Raw genomic sequence first — 19,528 nt, 5'->3', positions numbered from 1 at the left:
CTTTTGGTGAGTCAAAGCCGGTTGGGCTAGATCCACGGTGAGAACAAAAGAGGACATCACAATGAGCGGGAAAAAAATCTATAGATAGATTTACGCTACTTTTTAATATGGTGTCGTGGTAGGAAGCCCGAGTTTTTTAGTGGAGACCTAAATTCAAGGGAAAATTCCTAAAATAAGCGTTTATGAAAACGTTTTTCAAGTTTTATGTGTCATTTACAAGAAATTCTCAAAATAGGTATTATAATCTAGTCGTGACGATTAGTTTGTATAACCAATTAAAACTGGACACGTGTATTTAAACTAACCGTAACGAGCAGATTTACTAACCATTTACTCATCACGACTAAATAAGTTTTATGCCTCGTAATCAATGCCCACGAGTAATTCATAAGTTCTTTAATCGCGACGAGTAGATTGTAAGGTTAAACCAGTCGCGGCGAGTTAACTACTAATAAACTACTCGTATGGGGAATGTAAACCAGGTAAACTAGTCGTCGCGACTAAATGACTTATGAATTGCTCGTGGGCGTAGATTACGAGGCTTGAAACTTATTTAGTCGTGACGAGCAAATGATTAGTGAACCTGCTTGTTATGGTTAGTTTAAGGGCACGTGACAAGTTTTAACTGGTTCTACAAACTACTCGTGTGTAATCATAAACTACTCGTCATGACTAGATTATAATACATGTTTTAGGAATTTCTTGCAAATGGCACCTAAAACCTGAAAAACGTTTTCATAAACGTTTATTTTGGGAATTTTCCCCAAATTCAATCACTACAAGTAATACTTTAAGAGGCATGAGTGGCTCCATGGATAAAAGACTTTGAGATTTCAAGTTCGATTCTAAAGACGTTCGGGTTTTATCACCAGTGAGCCTTTAGGCATGTGAGTTTATCTAGAACGAGAGATAACTTGAAGACGCTTAAGAGCTCCGTACGACTAGATTAGGTCAGCCTTTTGAAATTCAGTCACCTGTACGAAATAGCTGAACAATTATCTATTTGTTGACCGTTGTTATTTATGAGTTTATGTGTTGATAACACTTGTAAAGGTAGAAGTGATGGCATGTGTCTAAATCTGATTTAGTCTACTACTACTACTAATACTAATAATAATAATAATAATAATAATAATAATAATATTCCCGCTTTTACAATACAATTGGAGTTATTATTATTATTATCTATCTATATCTGTGGGCACCAGGACCCAGTTTCTAGACGCCCAAAACTGGAACCTAAAACCAGTCGTCTTCTCATTCTCAGACACCAATACATAAACCAACTCTAAATTAATCATTCAATTCAGCCAACCAACCAAGAAACAATGACTCTGGGATTGATCAACGCGAATCCAGTGGTACGTGAAAAGAAAGAGAGAACCAGTCGACCAGATCATCCTCATGACGCCCTTGATCCTCTCGATATATATGATATCCTTTCCTTCCAATTTTCTTTTTTATAACAATTATTAGCTTCTTCTATTTATGTTTATTATATATATATATGTTGTGTTGTGATCTTTGACTTTAAATGGATGGATACATATAGTGAGGGACATTAGGGATCCGGAGCATCCGTATTCCTTGGAGCAGCTCAGTGTGTTATCGGAGGACTCGATCACCGTCGATGACAAGCTTGCCCGGATACTGTAACTTTCTTTCTTTCTTTCTTTCAAATTATTATTATTAATATTTTAGCTGCATTAATGTTTTTCAGTGCCATAGGTATTTTATTGAATTTAATATAGTAATTAATAGTGACTAAAATAATCTAGAACTAAAAGTGGACACTCCATTATTGGAGTCTGTTCAATATTGCTTTACTTTTTGTCACAAACTAAACTTATTTGTATGCTTTTATGTTCAATAATCGCAACCAATGACTTAAACTTGATACTATATAAGTGAGTTGATGTGAGCTGAATCGGTTTGTAAATGAGCTGAGCCGAGCTACTTATTCCGTTTGTAATGAGCCGAGTAGAGCTAACTCAGGTTCCAACTTCTAAATGACCCAAGCGGAGCTGACCTGGTTTGTAAATGGGTCAAGCCGAGCTTCTTCGGGTTCTGAATTAGCCTAACCGAGTTGACTCGGTTTGTAAACGAGCCGAGCCTACTCAGGTTGTGAATTAGCCAAGCCAAGCTGACTTGGGTTTAAATAAGCCAAGGAGCTGTCTTGGGTTGTAAACGGGCCGATCTGAGCTTACTCAGGTTGTAAACGAGCTAAAGCTGATTAGGTTTATAAACCAGTCAAGCTCGAGCCAAAGTAACCTTGCTCATTTGGCTCGTTTGAATCTGGTTAGAAGTTTTGCATCTACATAAAAAAATATTACTCGTATTATTTAGTTAAGTATGAAAAAATTACTGGAGCTCGCTCAACGAGCCATGAGTTGGCTAGAGCTTTTTACTGTCAGGCTCAAGCTCAAATTTCAGCTCGTTAAGAATAAACGAGCTGAGCCAATCCGGCTCTTGTAACTTCGTGCCCGAGCTATAGTTGGCTCGGCTCAGGTTGCTCATTAAGCAGCCCTGGATTCGTTAAGGGTCATGATTTTTACCCGATTGGCGTAACTACAGCTTGTGTTCAGGTCATAAAAAGGTTTTTTCTCAATATTTTTGAATTTTAGAACATTTCCTGGTATTATCCTAAGTCAGCAAGTTTTGCACTAGTCAATTGTTTTGTTCTTGTGACCCTTGTTTATGTAACACATTAATGCATTATTTTACAATTTATTATTAATTTTGATGCTTTACTTGTTCTATACTAGAATAACTTTCACACCAACCATCCAGCACTGCAGTATGGCTACAGTCATTGGTCTATGTCTTAGAATCAAACTCAAGGATTGTTTCCCTTCACATTTTAAGGTCAGCTTAAAAGGGCATTTTAGTCTTTTGACAATGCAAATCAAACGTGGCATTTTCTGGGGGTGGTTTTAGATGTTAGTCTTATATCACTTGATGCTGAATATCACAGGTAGACATCAAAGTAACTCCTGGATCTCATGCAGATGAAGAAGCAGGTAAAAACATAGTTATAAATTGTAATGCATTTTATACAATCTTATTTGACACTGTTTGTTTATTTATGTAATGTTTGCAGTTAACAAGCTGTTGAATGACAAGGAAAGAATTGTGGCTGCAATGGAGAATCCTAGCCTTAGGCAACTTGTTGATGAGTGCCTTAACTCAAGTGAGCTCTAAATCTCTAATCATTGCCGACTTTGTTGTACAGTAAAGCTCCGTGTGCTTTTTGGGTAGCGAAATGTATGATTTTGAAAAATCAGCGCAATATTTCTCTATTTGTGATCGTCCAAAGTCTTGTAATGTTCTATCGGTTATGAAACAAAATAGTCTTTTTGTGACTTTGAGGCAGTAGGTGACAATTAACTAGTCTGTCATGTAATGCAGTAGCGGTTTAATTCTTTAAGGACTCGAAATATGCAGTAGCGGTTTAATTCTATAAGGACTCGAAAATTAGCATATATGTATGCTTGACAAATGGTTGACGATAGATCTATGTGTCAATTTCCGTTCATTAACCTCTTCTTTTGGGTCATCTTTTGTGTTTGATTCTTATACTTGGTTATTTAATTTAATGATATTGTTTGTGATGATAATCATGGAAATTTTAGTTTGAAACATTTGGTTGAAGAAAGCTATAATTTCAAATATAATGTAGGTTTGTACAAGATTAGTCATTAACATTCACTTTGATTATAATAAGGGGCGTCACCGAAATCTTAAAATACCTCAGCCGAACAATAAAAAAGGCTTATAGGCCTTAACGAATAACAAAATACATAAGCTAATTTTTATAAACAACGATTAATGTTATAACAGTAAAACATAAGCTAATTTTTATAAAGAACGATTAATGCTATAACAATAAACATATGAATTAGTAGGTGTACGAATGTGTTAGTGATGGAAACTAGGTTTTCCGTCATCTCAGGTGACAAAATATGACAATTAATCACGTTTTAATGTTTTCAAACTAGTTAAGTTAGTAAAAAAACTATATGTGAATCAACATCATCTCTTAATTTATAAAAACATAACAACTAATTACGTGTCAACCCGTTTCAAATGCCATCCATTTTAGCGTGGATATATATGTATATACAGACATACAGATAATAAATCTATGTAATTATTTCCTTATAAATCAAGTATAAGCGTTAGTTATATTAATTGTAAAACTTAAAGGTTAAAAATGTTTTTGTTTAAATTGATATTGAAATAAGTCAGAGACCATCCTTGACATATGTCAAAACTTGATTTGAAGTACATTCTACACACGCGTCTCCTTCCGTATCTAACTCTAATATACCGGCCGATGAACTTATTTTTCCAGCGAGTGTTAAACACCGAAATTAAAGACCAAATCTATCAATTAACGGTGTTGTTTGACTCGGGATTTTTTACCGATATATATATATACACACATAAATATATATATACATAAAAACGTTTTGGCCCCGAAAATTATGTGCATCGGCCGAAGGTGCGGCTCGCACACCCCTCAAGCCGGCCATATTTATAATTCTCAGAGTTTATACCAGTACTTATGCTATTTGAACTACTTTGTTTATATCCAAAATGGATAGATTGATGTTCTTATATTTTAGCTTTGGAAAACTTACATTTGTAAGCCTCTGCCTAGAGTCATATCGAATAATTGAACCAAAACAATCAAACATGTTATTAAAGTGTTTGGTTATGGTTTTTTTTGTGGCCAGTTTTTGGTTTGATTAGAGTTTATCTATGAATGGTGTTTTAGGGTTCAGCTGTGGTTTTTTCTATAAACTGATTTTACCAAGTTAGTTTATCGTGTCATGTATTATCCTTGGAACCCCTTGACGCGTTCTCTGGCACAATATAGTAAGTATGTATTTTAAAAACGTTTCTAGCATGTTTTTCAACCCAAACATAATAAAGAGTGACACGTTCGATTGATCAACCGAACGTTTTTCTCTTCATGGTATATTATCGACTCAACGATTTTCTCTTCATGATAATTATCAGCCTCTTCAATCTAACTAACTTTTTATAGTCTTAGTAATCATAATCAAATTTTATACCAAGTGCTATAGCAATTTACGTGGGGGTTATAGCCGGTTGATAGAGTTTATAGCACGTGAATTAAAACTGTTTACATCAAATTATTAAATTCATTCAAATTGTAAATACATAAGGTTAATTACAAGTGCTCACATTTTCTGAAAAGAAGGCACATAAATGACAAATTGTGTTAACCATTAAACGCATAATAATACAAGTTTATGCGTTATACCCATCATTCTCCAATCTACATCATTCACCATCTCACCATTTCCTTCACGATTCATCCTCGCAACTCAAACTAAACATACCCTATCATTCTCCATTCACATTTTTAAATATATTTTTAATACTAAAAATTAAAAAAAGCTTAACTAACAAAATGCCACCTAGCCAATGGAAGGAAATGGTGAAAATAGTTGGGGCCATTCTCACCATGCTATGCGTGGAACGGAATGGAAGAGCGCATTATTCTATTCCAATCATTCACATGCCAACCATTCTCTCTCACCATTTAAATATACCCCATAGCTTAAGACACTGAAGAAATACTAAGTGACCCCGGCAGATTACGGATAATCTTAGGGTTAAGTAGATGCTTCCTACGAGGGTTAGGTCCGGTAAAGATGGTTATTCTTCTCGACCTGCAAAACAGACACCGTGAGCTCGTCACTGAGAAGGGGGGGTTCCTCCTTGTGACCACCCTCCGGCGTGAGAATCAGACTAGATTGCTCTGAATATAAGTGTATATTGAGAGAAATAGCTAGGGAGAAGATAAGATAATCCTACCGTTCCAAGGTGTTGGAGTATTTATAGCCGAAGGTAGATTTCCAAGCAGGTACGGTCAGCTGTATATAATATTCCTTTTCCACCAACTACGGGCTACGTACGTGCCACGATGGGAGTTGGTGGGTAGGCAGCGGCTGATAGTGACATTTTGTACTGGAGCGTGCTCCTCCTCGTACTATTGTCGGTGAGCTGTCACCCTGTGATTGGTTTATGGGCTGCTTTGGTCAGATCTTGTCTATTTTGTCCATACCTTGGCAGGTATAGTACAAAGATCTTCCAGAAGCGTACGGACTGGCTCTTTTGGGCGGGAATATTCCCGCCTTGCTCATTCTTTCCTCAGGTGACATTGCTGAAGTATGAGTTAGTGCCTTACGCGTGTAGCCTTACTGTTAGTGCGGGTAGCCTTCCTTCTTGGCTTGTACCCACAGCTGCGGGAACAAGTAGGGTACTGTACCAAGGGAGGCTTTCCTGCGGGAACAGCTGGCTTACTGCGTGTAAGGTCTTCATCTCTGAGTATGGTGGGTCCTGCGGAACCAGCTGATCTTTGCGCAGGCGTACCTCTTCAAGGTGTGTCGTGCGGGTCCAACTGGGCTTTGCGGGGACCTACCTCTTCAGACACGCTCATTATAAAATATTAATCCAAGTATTTATAGCACATCTCATGATTTCTTTTTTACAATAACTGGTGTTGAAACTTGCATATCTCCTTTTAACACTTAATTAATATTCATCATTAACTATAACATAGCAAATAAAATCCTTGTCACCTTGTTTTTGTTGACTAAGATGATACATGAGTAAAACAATTTGTGTGACACGTAAACTCTATAAATGCAATTAGTTGCAAAACTCAATATGTAGTAATTCGTTGAACACAATAATTTGATTGAAAATGTGTAACTAGCAATACAGAGAGAGGACCAATAAACAAAACATAAAAGAAAAAAAGAAAGTTGGAACTACTAACAGCACGTGGGCTGCTACTCTACACTGGAAACATCCTTGATCTTTTGACTTTGCTTATTCTTCGTCCAACTTACGCCGATGACAAAAAGACTACATTCAACAATTTCAATTATTTTTCATTGATGCATTGTAAGTTAATTCTTTCTTTTTGAAATCTCATCAGAGTAATTAATTATAGAAATACATTCATAAGCTGTCTCCACGTTACAAACAAGTTATACTAGATTAAATTTATCCAAAAATCATCCTTCTTACTTGTTATCCAAAAAGTTATCCTTCTTACTTTATATAAAAGATCAGGCTATAAGCCCACCCATAGTGGGCGGCGAATCTGGGCGACAAACGGTGAAATTGGGCGAGAACACCCCCCCCCCCGGGTCGAATTGCGTGGCGATAGGAGGGGTGGGGGTATTTTTCGCCGGCTTGTTGTTTTGTTATTATTATTATATTGTGTTTGTGAGAGGTATATATATATATATAGGGGATGGTTCAAGAGAGAAATGATATTATTGCAAAAAATGTAAGAAATGAATATGGACCACTAGTTTTGTTTTAAGTTTTAAATGCTTAAAGCTAAATTAAGAAACTATTAATTATTCTCTTTCTTCAATTAATATAACTAATAAACCATAATACTTATTTATTTAATTAATATAATTAATTAAATTATTATAATTAAAAATATTAAGAACTCATTTATTTTTATAACTTACTTTTTGTTTCTTGAATTTTTATCCTACACAAGTATAATTTATTCACACATTAAAACTTTTTTATATCCAAAACTAATTTCTTCCAACTCAATATATTAATACCCATCAACACATACATACATTATGATGAATAATACCAAAAAACAATTTTACATGTGTTTGCATTAGATATCAACAAAAAATATACAACCTACACAATAACATATAATTTACACTTGTTCTAAGAATAAGACATCATATAACCTACACACGAAAAACATTTAACCTACACACAAAATTCATCATCAATAAAATACACGCACACGAAAACATATAACCTACACACAAAAAACATATAACTTACACACGAAAATTTTATCTTACACAAATACAATTTATTCATACATTAACTTCTTTTCAAAACCAATTTCTTCAAACTCAACATATCAGTATCCATTAACACGTAGTTACATTGTGATGAATAATACAAAAAACTATCTTACACATTGATGCATTAAATGTCAATAAAAAATATACAACCTACATAAAACATATAACCTACACTTGTTCTAAGAATAAGAAAACATATAGCTTACATACGAAAAACATATGACCTACGCATGTGTAGGGTATGTGTATCTTTGTGTAGTTTATATAATTATTGATGTCGAATTACATATGTAAGTTATATGTTTTTTGTATGTTTTACGTTTTTATTGCTCAAAACAAGTGTAGGTTATATAACTTTGTGTAGGTTGTATATTTATTGAACTTAAATACGTTGATATATGCTAATATATTTTGTGGAAATTATTTTTTTAATATAAAGAAATAGTATTATATGAATAAATTGTATTTATGTTGAATAAAATGAAGAATGTGTAAATAAAAAATAAAACTAAAATAGTGTTTTTATCTTTTTAATTATTATAGTTAAATTAGTTAGATATATTAATTAGAGATATTTATTATGGTTATATTAGTTGTATTAATTGGAGAGAGAGAGTGCATTTATTGTTGCATTTACATCTTTTTTATTTATTTTTAAATATTTAAAACCTAAAATAAAACTAGTGGCTCATATTCATTTTTCTCATTTCTTGCAATAATTTGATTTCTTTCTTGAACTTAAACCTATACAACACCATTACACCCCTAAAAACAAAAACATAACATTTGCTGAATGGGCCACATGGCGCAAATCGCCCCATTTTGTAACCCCTTCCACTACACATAGCCTAATAATCTCCTTGCTTCTAAAACTCAACTAATGATTCTCTCTACCTAATAAATCATAACGAGTAACGAGTTTCAAACTAAGTATTATGGTTACCTCTGATTTTACTATAACGGACTCTAAATCATCAAAATTTGTCGTCGTGTGCACTTCAACCGTTGTTGCGTGCCTGAGTGACTGACACTCTTTCGCTACTCCTTTGCTTTGGTTAATTATTGTAAGGATTTATATAGGTTGAGCCGCCTTGAGGGAATGTTGATTCATCGAGTTTGTCATCGTTCATTTGTAACCTGTCCTGCCTAGATTATATCTCTTTTATCTCCATAGTTATATCCAAGTCCCATCTCCCTTTTTATATTTTTGAGATACACGTAGTTCTTATCCAGAAAACACTTGTGTTTTTGCTTGGTTTGCCTTCATTTGTTTAAATATATTCCAAGTCATTTGATTTGTGTGTTTCTTACACTTGATGTTGTATATTTTAGGGGTTACGCATATTTTGTCACCGGCTCTTTGTAGAAAGGATCAAGATCTCTTGGATTCAAATTTGATGGTGAAATCATCCAAATGACATTAGCAAAAGTTTAGAGTTGAACAGTTGGATTCACTTTTAGAAGAAATTACTTCTTCTTGTGAATCGCATGACATTGAAATGGTAAACATGAATGACAATTATATTAATCCAGAATCCTTAAGATAAATGACCGTATCATTTATTAGTTATCATCGTTATTATGAGTTTAGCTATGTTAACATGGTGGTAGGTACGCAAAAACAATGAGTTTGGAGATTGTTTCAATGATATATCAAAGAGTTTGATATACTCCATGGGACAGATTTCACGAATTTGATATATCAAAGATATATTTAAATTAGTCAAGTCGTCAAGATATACTCAGATGATGACACCTTTTACGAATTTGATATGCCAAGCATATTTATACAAACGTGTTTAATATAATACCAAATATTATGTAAAGAGCCACAACAAAAGTCATAAACACTTAATGAATGGAAGAATAATAAAAGTAATAGAGGGTAAAAAAGGTGATTAAACAATTGTTTTGTATATCATGTTCAAAGCAATATATTAATAAGCACATATACCATCCTCGTAGTTCTCTATTTAATACATGTATTTGACTACTTGTATGACTTAATCATCCGTATTTTATTTTAAAAGAAAGTAACTATAAAACATACACATAATCCAGAATACTTGTTAAAAAAATAATATACTTTACAAATAACAATGACTTATTATCCAAACATACGTAAATAATCGGTTAAGTTGCGTTTGTAAGATAATAATCACATATAAATCGAGGTATCGTATTTATATGAAAAACTTATTAAAACAAGTCACGTCTCTCTCATACGTGTTGCCAGCTAGTCAAATTGCACGAGTTAAAAAGTCAACTGTGAAAGGAATCTATCAAGAGTTAGACAAAGAAGCTTAAGTTGTCATTTTGTTTAAAATAGTAAATATTTTATTATAAAGTACAAATCATTCGTGACCATATGCGAAATAAAATACATAAGTTTGGTAGACATACACATACTATAAACATACGTAACAAATAAACATCGGCTATTTATTCCCATTGACCTACTCACCATAATAATAATAATTAGCAAATGAATAATATGATGAACAAGTTTGATGGAAAGAGGTCGTTCTCATTCGACCAGAACAAGTTCTCTAGATCCGGCAACTCACGTTTGGTGTCGGAAATAGGTTCTTCTGTCTCTGCTAGATTCACTGCCTACGAGAAGCTGTCTGATTCAATGCGCATGGCTGATGACGTTGCATCTACCAACAACCATGGTCGTAGGAGCAAGAATGGAGTTTTAAGGTTTGTTAATAAAATATTTTCCTTGAAGAAAGGTGGCAGTGATTCGTCCGAAACACGGGCTGAGAAGACGAGTGTTCGGACTTCGTCTTGGCGGCCGGATCCCAACAGTCGATGGCCGGTTCAAGGATGGTGAAACTATTGTTATGTATAGGTTGAATCATTTATTGTGATAGGTTGAATTTCATTTTGCTATTGATAATATGTTCATCTAATAAAACTTGTTAGTGAAACTATCTTGAATAAGTTATGCGTTTATTATGTTAGAATGTTTGCAGTTAATATTCTGCTCCAATGGTATGGGGTGATGGCGGCTATATACTCCGGCCACCACGAGTAGAGGCGAATCATGCTAATTCTAACAATTTCCGGCGAACCTTGAAACTTGAAAGAACCGAAAACACCAACAATTAATTATATTCCACTACTCATCTTCACCTTGTTAAAAACAAATTCTCATATTTAATCATTCTTAGACCCCTGGAGGCTTCATATGGCTAAGCACGATTTTCCGGTAGGACACCTCATTTTTTTCCAAGAGTTTGTGAAGAAGATGAAGAAATAGTGAGCTTCGACGGGTTAATACGAAATTGTGAGGACACCTGTTTAGTTTTCAAGATTGTGAGGACCGCTGGTTTATTTTTCTAGATGGCGGGGACGACGCTATGTTTTGTTGATGGTGAAGGCTGGTTGTTTATTGTTCAAGATTGTGAGGACTGCTTGTTTACTGGTGGTCATTCTGGGGTATTTTCAAATTCCGTTCACATTAAATTGCGAGGTTCAAAATGGATGTTATTGTAATTTTCCCATGTTTAAATTCGTCAACAACTTAATTGGTTTAAAATTTAAATAGTCCGTAGTCAATAACAAGTGACACTGCCCAAATGTCTGGCGTGATGTGATGCGGGATAGGTGTATATGACTGCTCAGCCACTGGATCCATTCCTTTTGCTTAGATGATTCAAACAATGATAAGTATAACACAAGTCAATGCTTAAACTAGGTTGATTTATGAACAATATTTGTTTAATCACCTTGACCCTCAACGGGCAAACATAATCGTTGCACATTACATGAAATTGATTTGATTCATACCTGATATGAATCATATTCTAGTTTTAGTCCTAATTGTCATTTTTCTATTTTGGGAGGGGGTTAAGTGTAATTGTATTTCTATAAATAGGTATCAATAGCTAATAGGGAGAGGAGAGTATGTTTTAGGTTTAAGATGGCATTGCCATGGCTCCCGTGTATGCGGTGAGAGAGGGCTAGGCCCGGGAATATCTTGTAATCTTTATTTACGTTTTCAATAATATAAATGTTCTTCCATCTTATCCCTATTATCCAATCTTCACATATATCAAACCCTATCATTGGTCCGACCTGCCATTGACCTGCCGTTTTCTTCTGTTTCAATCATTGAAACCCTAGCTCAAAATTTTCGATTGGATGCTCATGAACAACAGCTTCAACAATTACATTCTGATATTACATAGATTAAGGCGTCTCTTACTGTGTTGAATGCAGAACGCACGGAATCTGTTGTATTTCGTCAAGTTGTTTTAGCCTGGATGAAATCACATGAAAAGCTCGATGGTTCGTTTAGCTCCGGGATCTCCGATCTGGAATATTCATCCGGCGCCACACCTGGTTCGGGAGGCAATTTCGATGAGTTATTTCCCTATTCTCATTCCAACTCTGTTTCCGGCACGGATTCTGGCCTCAAATCAGACTCTGAGGGGGATTTTTCTGGTGGTCTTCCATCTGTAATTAGGGGTGTCCAAAATACCCGAACCCGATTAACCCGACCCGACCCGAACCCGAATAAGCAAATTCGGGTCGGGTTAAATCGGGTCAAAAAGTATTAATCGGGTTATTCGGGTCAACCCGAATAACCCGAATTGTTAATAGGGTCGGGTTTCGTGTTCATTTTTGTGAAAAAGTCGGGTTTCGGGTTAACCCTAATAACCCGATTAGTGGTGATACTTAACTTTAAATACAATGATTAAAAGGTTAAATAAGCACTATAAAGGCAATAATATTGTGTTCATGAACCATTCGGTGGAAAGTTCATTTATGTTGTTTTCATTTAAATAAACGAACGAACATGAACACATATTTCACTCGTTCATCTATGTTTGTAAATATATGTTTATGATCGTTCATTTAAGTTTGTTTACGTTCGTTTACATATTAGTAGAAAATTATTAAATATTATTTGTATTTAGTAAATATATCACCCTAATATGTTTTATATTTGTTTGTTTGTGTTTATTTAAATGCGTTCATTTATGTTTGCTAATGTATGTTTGTGTTCGTTAAGGTATGTACATATATGTTTCTTCATGTTCGTTTATCGTTGTTTAATTATGTTCATTTATGTTCGTGAATTCTTCGTTTAGATTTCAAATGAACGACCATGAACACAAATATTTGTTCGATTAAGTGTTCATGTTCGTTAAAAGTTAAATAAGAGAATACGGGCATGCCTTTGTTTATGTTCGTTCGGTTCGTTTACATGTTTATATGTGAAAATATAAGATAATTACTTATAAAAGAAATTGAAAATTAAGTGGAATGAGAAATTTTACAACCTACAAGTTACAAACACATAAAACAACTTAAAATTATAAAGTAACATGGTTAACCCGATTAACACAACTAACCCGACCCAACAAACCCGAAACCCGAATAACCCGAACCCAACTAACCCGAACCTTAATAGGGTCGGGTTACGGGTTAGATATTTTTTAAGGAAAACCTGAATAACCCGACCCGATTAACCTGAAACCCAATCGGGTTGACCCGATTAACACCCCTATCTGTAATAGCTCAATTGGAGGCACTCGTGTCCAGATCTGATGAGAGAGAAAAACAGAACGTCGATAGTTCGTCGGGATCTGGATTTTCCAGCGAGGTTTTCTCTGGACCTGATTCAAAATCTATTACTCCTACACCATCGATTTTGGATTCAGCTAAATCGGAACATGAAGTCTCGACATTAACATCCAGGTCTGATTCAAAATATATTACACTACCAGATCCGTCTCTAGATCTGGAAATTGGCTATGTGGTGGATCGTTTCTCGGGCTCTATTCCTAATTCTCCATCTCTACTCGTTCAGTTGGAGGCAATAATCACCCATTCTGAAGCCAATTCGTTTGGCGTGGGTAATCTACCCAGATCTGACATACATTCAACCTTTGAGTGGAAACCGGGTTGGGACTTTGGTTGGCTCGACTATACCCGACCTCCTGCTTTTGCTTTGAAGCTGTTTGTTTTGGATGAGGATCCTAGACCACCTAATCCGTATACAAACCTTAAATCAGATTTGTTATGAAAACTGTTTCATGGTTGGTGCAAGACTGCAAGTCAGGTTGCTGCGGGTGTTGTTGGTTCATATCATTTGTGGATAGTGCATGGGCAGGGTCAACCACCTGAAGACGCAACCAAGAAGATCTCCATATTGGATTTGAAATTAGTTAGCCGATTCCAGTCTTGAGGACAAGACTGTTTTGAAGGGGGGAGTAATGATAGGAATCATATTCTAGTTTTAGTCCTAATTGTCATTTGTCTATTTTTGGAGGGGGTTAAGTGTAATTGTATTTCTATAAATAGGTATCAATAGTCAATAGGGAGAGAAGAGTATGTTTTAGGTTTAAGATGGCATTGTCATGGCTCCCGTATATGCGGTGAGAGAGGGCTAGGCCCGGGAATATCTTGTAATCTTTATTTACGTTTTCAATAATATAACCGTTCTTCCATCTTATCCCTATTATCCAATCTTCACATAAATCAAACCCTATCAATACCTCATGTTCAATGAGATGTATTTTAAGAAGTTAGATCATTGACAAACTAACATACACAATGTAATAAGTTGTGAAACTAACATACACAATGTAATAAGTTGTGGTTTAGAGACAATGCATCTTAAGAATGGCCCAACCAAACCAAATTTTCTCAGATTTTCTTGGCAATTTCAACAATTAATATTTAATAATATTTTTTATAAGTTTTATCGGTAGTTGACCTTGAATGAATCGAGATTATATTCAACTTGCTAGCACACATTGCTTCTATATGTATTTTTAGATCCATACGTGAACTTTGTCTCGTTATAGTTGATGAGAACATAAACCAGTTGCAAGCAATCTCTATGAAACGTCAATCAAGTCATATTACAACTTAAAATTATCTTAACTTGTAACACTAAAAACAACCCACCCAATTAAAAAACAAAAGTCCTGAGAACATGGGATCAATACTAAAACCAACACAGAAAGGCGAACAAAAGAACACGGACACGAGCATGTTATAATGTGAACCGCTTCAATATGCATACTCACGCGAAAGCGACCTGTCCAATCGCCTATAGTCTGCTTCATAATTCTCTTCATCCATCTGATCATAACGATCATGATCACGATCTTGATGATCATATCGTTCTCGATCATAATAATCATAACCTCCAACATCCCGTTCCGAATCAACCCGCTTATTACTCCCATGTTCGGGTTGGTCATAGCTCTTCTGTCTATCAACCCGGCCATATTCATAGTCTTTATCACGTGACTGCCCCCGGTCACACTCCACATTTTCAACATCATCTTCCCGATCCTTCTCATGATAGCGGTCACGGTCACGGCCGCTACGGTCTCGGTCTCGGTCCCGGTCAGATTTTCGGTCACGATCACGATCCCTGTGTTGTCTATCTTCCCGATGTTCCCGATCTCTCTATCTATCATGAGACTGCTCACAAGACTTCTCTCTCTCCCTGATACACACCAAGAACCAACAAATAATGATAAAAGTTAAAACCACTATAATTATAGTCTATAAAGTTATAAGGTTAAATAATTTTAACGGACTGTCACCTGTCTCGCTCTTCGTGTGCTCTTGGTTCTACAGATCGAGTCGCACCGCTTGATTGCTGTTGTTCTCTGAACATCATAAGATAATAACATTAGAAAAATAATTTAGTACCAGTGTGTTTGATTTGTTTATAAAATGAGATGATTTACCTCCCGGAGTGTCTCTGGTTAACTTCCTCACCAATGACCCTGGATGTACCAAGTCCGCCGCCAAGTCTACGGGGTCGCCAATTAGGAACGGTTCTACTACATTCCACATCCACAAGCACCCTTCGGTTATCAACCTTCCTTCCATCTGCTTGTTTATATGCAGCTTTCATGTCACGTGTATGCATGTACTCTATGAAAGCATATCCTCTTGGTTTGTTGATATCTTTATCAGCAATCATTCGGACCTGAAACTCTTACACATTCGAGAAACATCCAAATGTATAAATACCAATATCTTTTAACTTAGTATTAGCTCAACTTTAGTTTCATCAAAAGGATTAGCAATTAAAGAAATCCTAATGCACGGAAAACAGGCACAAGCCTCGATAGCCATGCTCACCTTTCATTAAAACAGGTTTCCCAAGCAAGATGCATCATCACCATCACCTGATATAGTCGCTCAATTATATAACCTTTGACAAATTTACCCTCCCCTTACCAGCGACTCTTTATATATCTTTACAAATATAACTATGAATTATGCTAATATAAAATACCATTAAATCTTCTCAACTTCTGAAGCGCTTTTTTTATAAAAGATGCAAATACTGAACTTAAAAAAGAAGAGAAGAGAAGAGATACACTCACTATATATTTTACCAAAAAGTTGACAGTCCCCGTTTGTTGCAGAAATTTATAGCCATAAAGCATAAATGCAACATTCATCTGCTCAAGTAGAATACGATACAAACTGAAGAACATAAAGTACCTTTTATTACCTTAAGACTTACTCGTCTAGAATTCAGAACACCCAAATCCCAGATTCTTGAAATTGTGATTAATGAGAGAAAAAAAAGGAAGTTTAAACCAACAGGGTGGGTAGTGTGGGTAGGCAATAATACCTGGGGAACAATTATCGATTTCACTGAATCTCCGACACATACTATCCGGTTCCCAGAGCTAAGAACGGCATATAAGTTTCCCAAACTTGCCACACCATTAAGTTGATGTTATACTAGCATCATGATTCACAAAATTGTACCAACAATTCAAGTGTAATAACATTGACAATAGATAGTCACACTTACAAATACTCCAAGTTTACCAGAAATCATGAGGTGGCACAGTTAGCAGAACAAAATTACAATTAATATTGTTGTTTGGTTATAAATGCTGAAATTGAACTTTATGTAATCACATTAAATTTTCCAATGAACAATCAATGTTTTTCAATTCAATGGTTTAAAATCGTTCATCGGTCATCAGAAATCTTTTAAATTAGGGACTTTTCAGAAAGTTTAAAAATTTCATTTCTGGAAGGTTTTTTTGCAGACAACAATAAAAAGATGTTGTCCACACACAACAAAACCAAACCTCTTACCGAACAGAAGGGTATAACCTCCTTGAGCCCCTTTTCAGGGTACTCTACGAAACCTACCTGTTTGACGGAGCCATATGCCTCAAACTCCCTTTTTATTCTGCTCTCGGTTGTCTCATAGTTCTGCAAGTAAAAGGAACATCAAGTTAACTAAATCAGTCAGATGAAAACAGGCAAGTCTAAAGTCATATATGCCATAGACCAGAACACTCACAAGTCTAGCTACAAACAATGTCTTGTAAGGATCTCCAGATATATTTGGGTCACTGTTCGGGTCATCTGCACAAATAAACATACAAAAGTCAGTACATTTAAGTCATCAACACCTTCTAGAATCTAACGAACCAAAAGAAAAAGAAAAATGACTTCTTACATTTTACAAGTCCTTCAGCAGCCTTTTTTGCACCTTCTTCAAGCCGTATCTGGTGAATCCTAGCCTTCTTTTGGCCCTGCTCATGACAGGATTCAACCAAAAAAAAATAAAACTGTAAATACATGGTTACCTTTATGGATAATATTCATACTTGTTGAAAATACTCCTCTAAACATAAAATGATTGACGTTCGTTAAAAAAAGTTGCAGCTTACTAAAAGGTTTGCAAAGACAGGCTTTTTTTTCTACACACACTGTGATCTAAAACATAAAATATATGGCTTTTGGTTCATTCACAACAAAGTATATCAATCAAAATAACAATATGTGATGATAAAGCAAATATAAAGTTCGCTCAATGAAAAATCTTACAGGAGTTTCGCCCTTTACAACCGGTGGTGCATATTCAGGATCATTAGGCTCAGCAAAGCTGCTTACAAACTGTGCCATACCTTTCAAATGAAATAGAACAAAGACACTCAGATCTTCCAAACTAAAATAAATAACTGTTGTACGAAACAAGTAGAATTATATCAATTATATAACATATATGAAATACCTGTGTAAGGTGGACACTTTCTCTTCTCAGGCGGTGGCTTATACTCCAGAGGAAGTCGTGGTTCGAAAAGCTTTAACAGATTATTAGTTACCCTGTTGGATGACTCTGTCCAATCTGCAATGTCAAGTATTAGAAATCAGATTCAAATATTCACAGAATTAGATTAGGCATAAATCCTAAAACTCATTCAATCAACTAGGGATGAACAACTTAACCGCCATAACTGTTAACCGAACCATAACCAACATAATCTGTGGTGGGTCGGTTTAATGAAATTTCGAAAACCACCATATGCAGGTCGGTTTTTGACCTTTTGGTTAAAGATAATTCCAAGCCCGCCATTATCGAACCGACCCATTTATTTAACCAACAATATGTTTGGGATTAACTTCCACCAAGCATACTGTCGGATTATACAGTTTTGATGTTTTTTGTTCAACGTTTGGTTATCAAATTACTTGAATTCCATTGCTGGATTTTATAATGTCGTTTTATTAAATATTTGGTATTAATATTATGAATTATATATATATTGTTAAATTATGTCATGTCAGTTTTTTTCATATTTGGTACCAAACTTTTAGACTCACTACAACCTTCAAAACCGAACTGAAACCGTCATAACGGATCGGTTATCCATTAACCGAAACCGGCAATCGCATTAAACAAAAACCTATGGCGTGAAAGAAGAAGCTAATTAAACCTAGGGCTAAAAACGAATATCAAGTAAAACAGAATCCAAATTAGCAATTATTTAGCATAGCAACGATTAATACGAGCTTCATTTGCATAAGATTGGTGCGATTCTGTTGCTTTGTACGAGCCTGAACAGAGGTGGTGTTGCCGCGCATGAACGCATCATTGTAATCCCCCATGGTTTCCAATATCCGATCACAGATGGTTCGAATTTCACCATCAGATTGGAATATTAATTTGTAGATTATTGAATCAAAAGTCAAAACGGTTATATTATAAAACGAGCTTAGCTCGGATTTGGTTTGGAAAGAGCTCGCTCGATACGGCTTGGTCGACTCGGTTATATTATAAAGCGAGCTTAGACTATCCACTGTCACTACCCAAACCAACCCAACCATTTATTAAAAAACTAATTTATCTCTATTTCACCTATACAACCCAACCCAATTCAATATTTTACTCACTATCACAACCTAACCTGAACCAATATTTTGTTAAATAAAAATGCTTCATCTTTTATAAAATTTATTTCAAAATGTTCAATATTTTTTATAAATAAATCTGTGCTGTTATATTTTTTTTAAAAAAAGGTTAAAAGTTGAATTTTCATGAAAAAACCAAGTTAGATATAAGAGTTTGGTTGCAAACTTGGGTTGGTGGAACAACGTATAGAAAGGATTTGCACCTACTCCTATCAAAATGAAAAGACTAGACTAAGAGATTGGAAGACTTTTTTCCATCATTTCCTACTTTCTTTACGGACTAGGGCGAATCGCAAGCAGACATAATGGAAATGGAAGGCTTGGACTGGACAGCAGCGAAAAACCTGGAAGTTGTTAGCTAATAAACTTGCTTGCAACCGGTTATGGACAAAAAAGAATTTCCAATTTTTTAATTAAAA

At 35.2% G+C, this 19,528-nt stretch overlaps 1 protein-coding gene and 1 pseudogene across 2 annotated transcripts; one reads left to right on the top strand and one right to left on the bottom strand.

Moving 5' to 3' along the window:
- The first annotated feature begins 1,238 nt into the window (after positions 1–1,238).
- On the top strand, positions 1,239–3,432 carry LOC143551228 (protein AE7-like 1). Its single transcript, XM_077041699.1, has 5 exons — positions 1,239–1,462; positions 1,557–1,652; positions 2,766–2,865; positions 2,975–3,020; positions 3,101–3,432. The coding sequence occupies exons 1-5, from the start codon at positions 1,329–1,331 to the stop codon at positions 3,199–3,201; spliced, it is 477 nt and encodes a 158-aa protein (XP_076897814.1). The 5' UTR covers positions 1,239–1,328; the 3' UTR covers positions 3,202–3,432.
- Positions 3,433–14,930: 11,498 nt separating this feature from the next.
- Positions 14,931–18,824, bottom strand: LOC143551238 (U1 small nuclear ribonucleoprotein 70 kDa-like; annotated as a pseudogene). Its single transcript, XR_013138466.1, has 9 exons — positions 18,708–18,824; positions 17,932–18,045; positions 17,745–17,824; positions 17,374–17,449; positions 17,215–17,279; positions 17,061–17,123; positions 15,623–15,867; positions 15,476–15,541; positions 14,931–15,375 (listed from the first exon to the last, which is right to left on the bottom strand). The product of XR_013138466.1 is annotated as a U1 small nuclear ribonucleoprotein 70 kDa-like (transcript).
- Positions 18,825–19,528: the final 704 nt, after the last annotated feature.

The sequence above is a fragment of the Bidens hawaiensis genome, unplaced genomic scaffold (assembly GCF_021521415.1).
Source record: "Bidens hawaiensis isolate Kalapana, Puna unplaced genomic scaffold, B.hawaiensis_p1.1 tig00016275_1, whole genome shotgun sequence".
Lineage (NCBI taxonomy): Eukaryota > Viridiplantae > Streptophyta > Magnoliopsida > Asterales > Asteraceae > Bidens > Bidens hawaiensis.
This window is presented reverse-complemented; position numbering and strand designations above follow the sequence as displayed.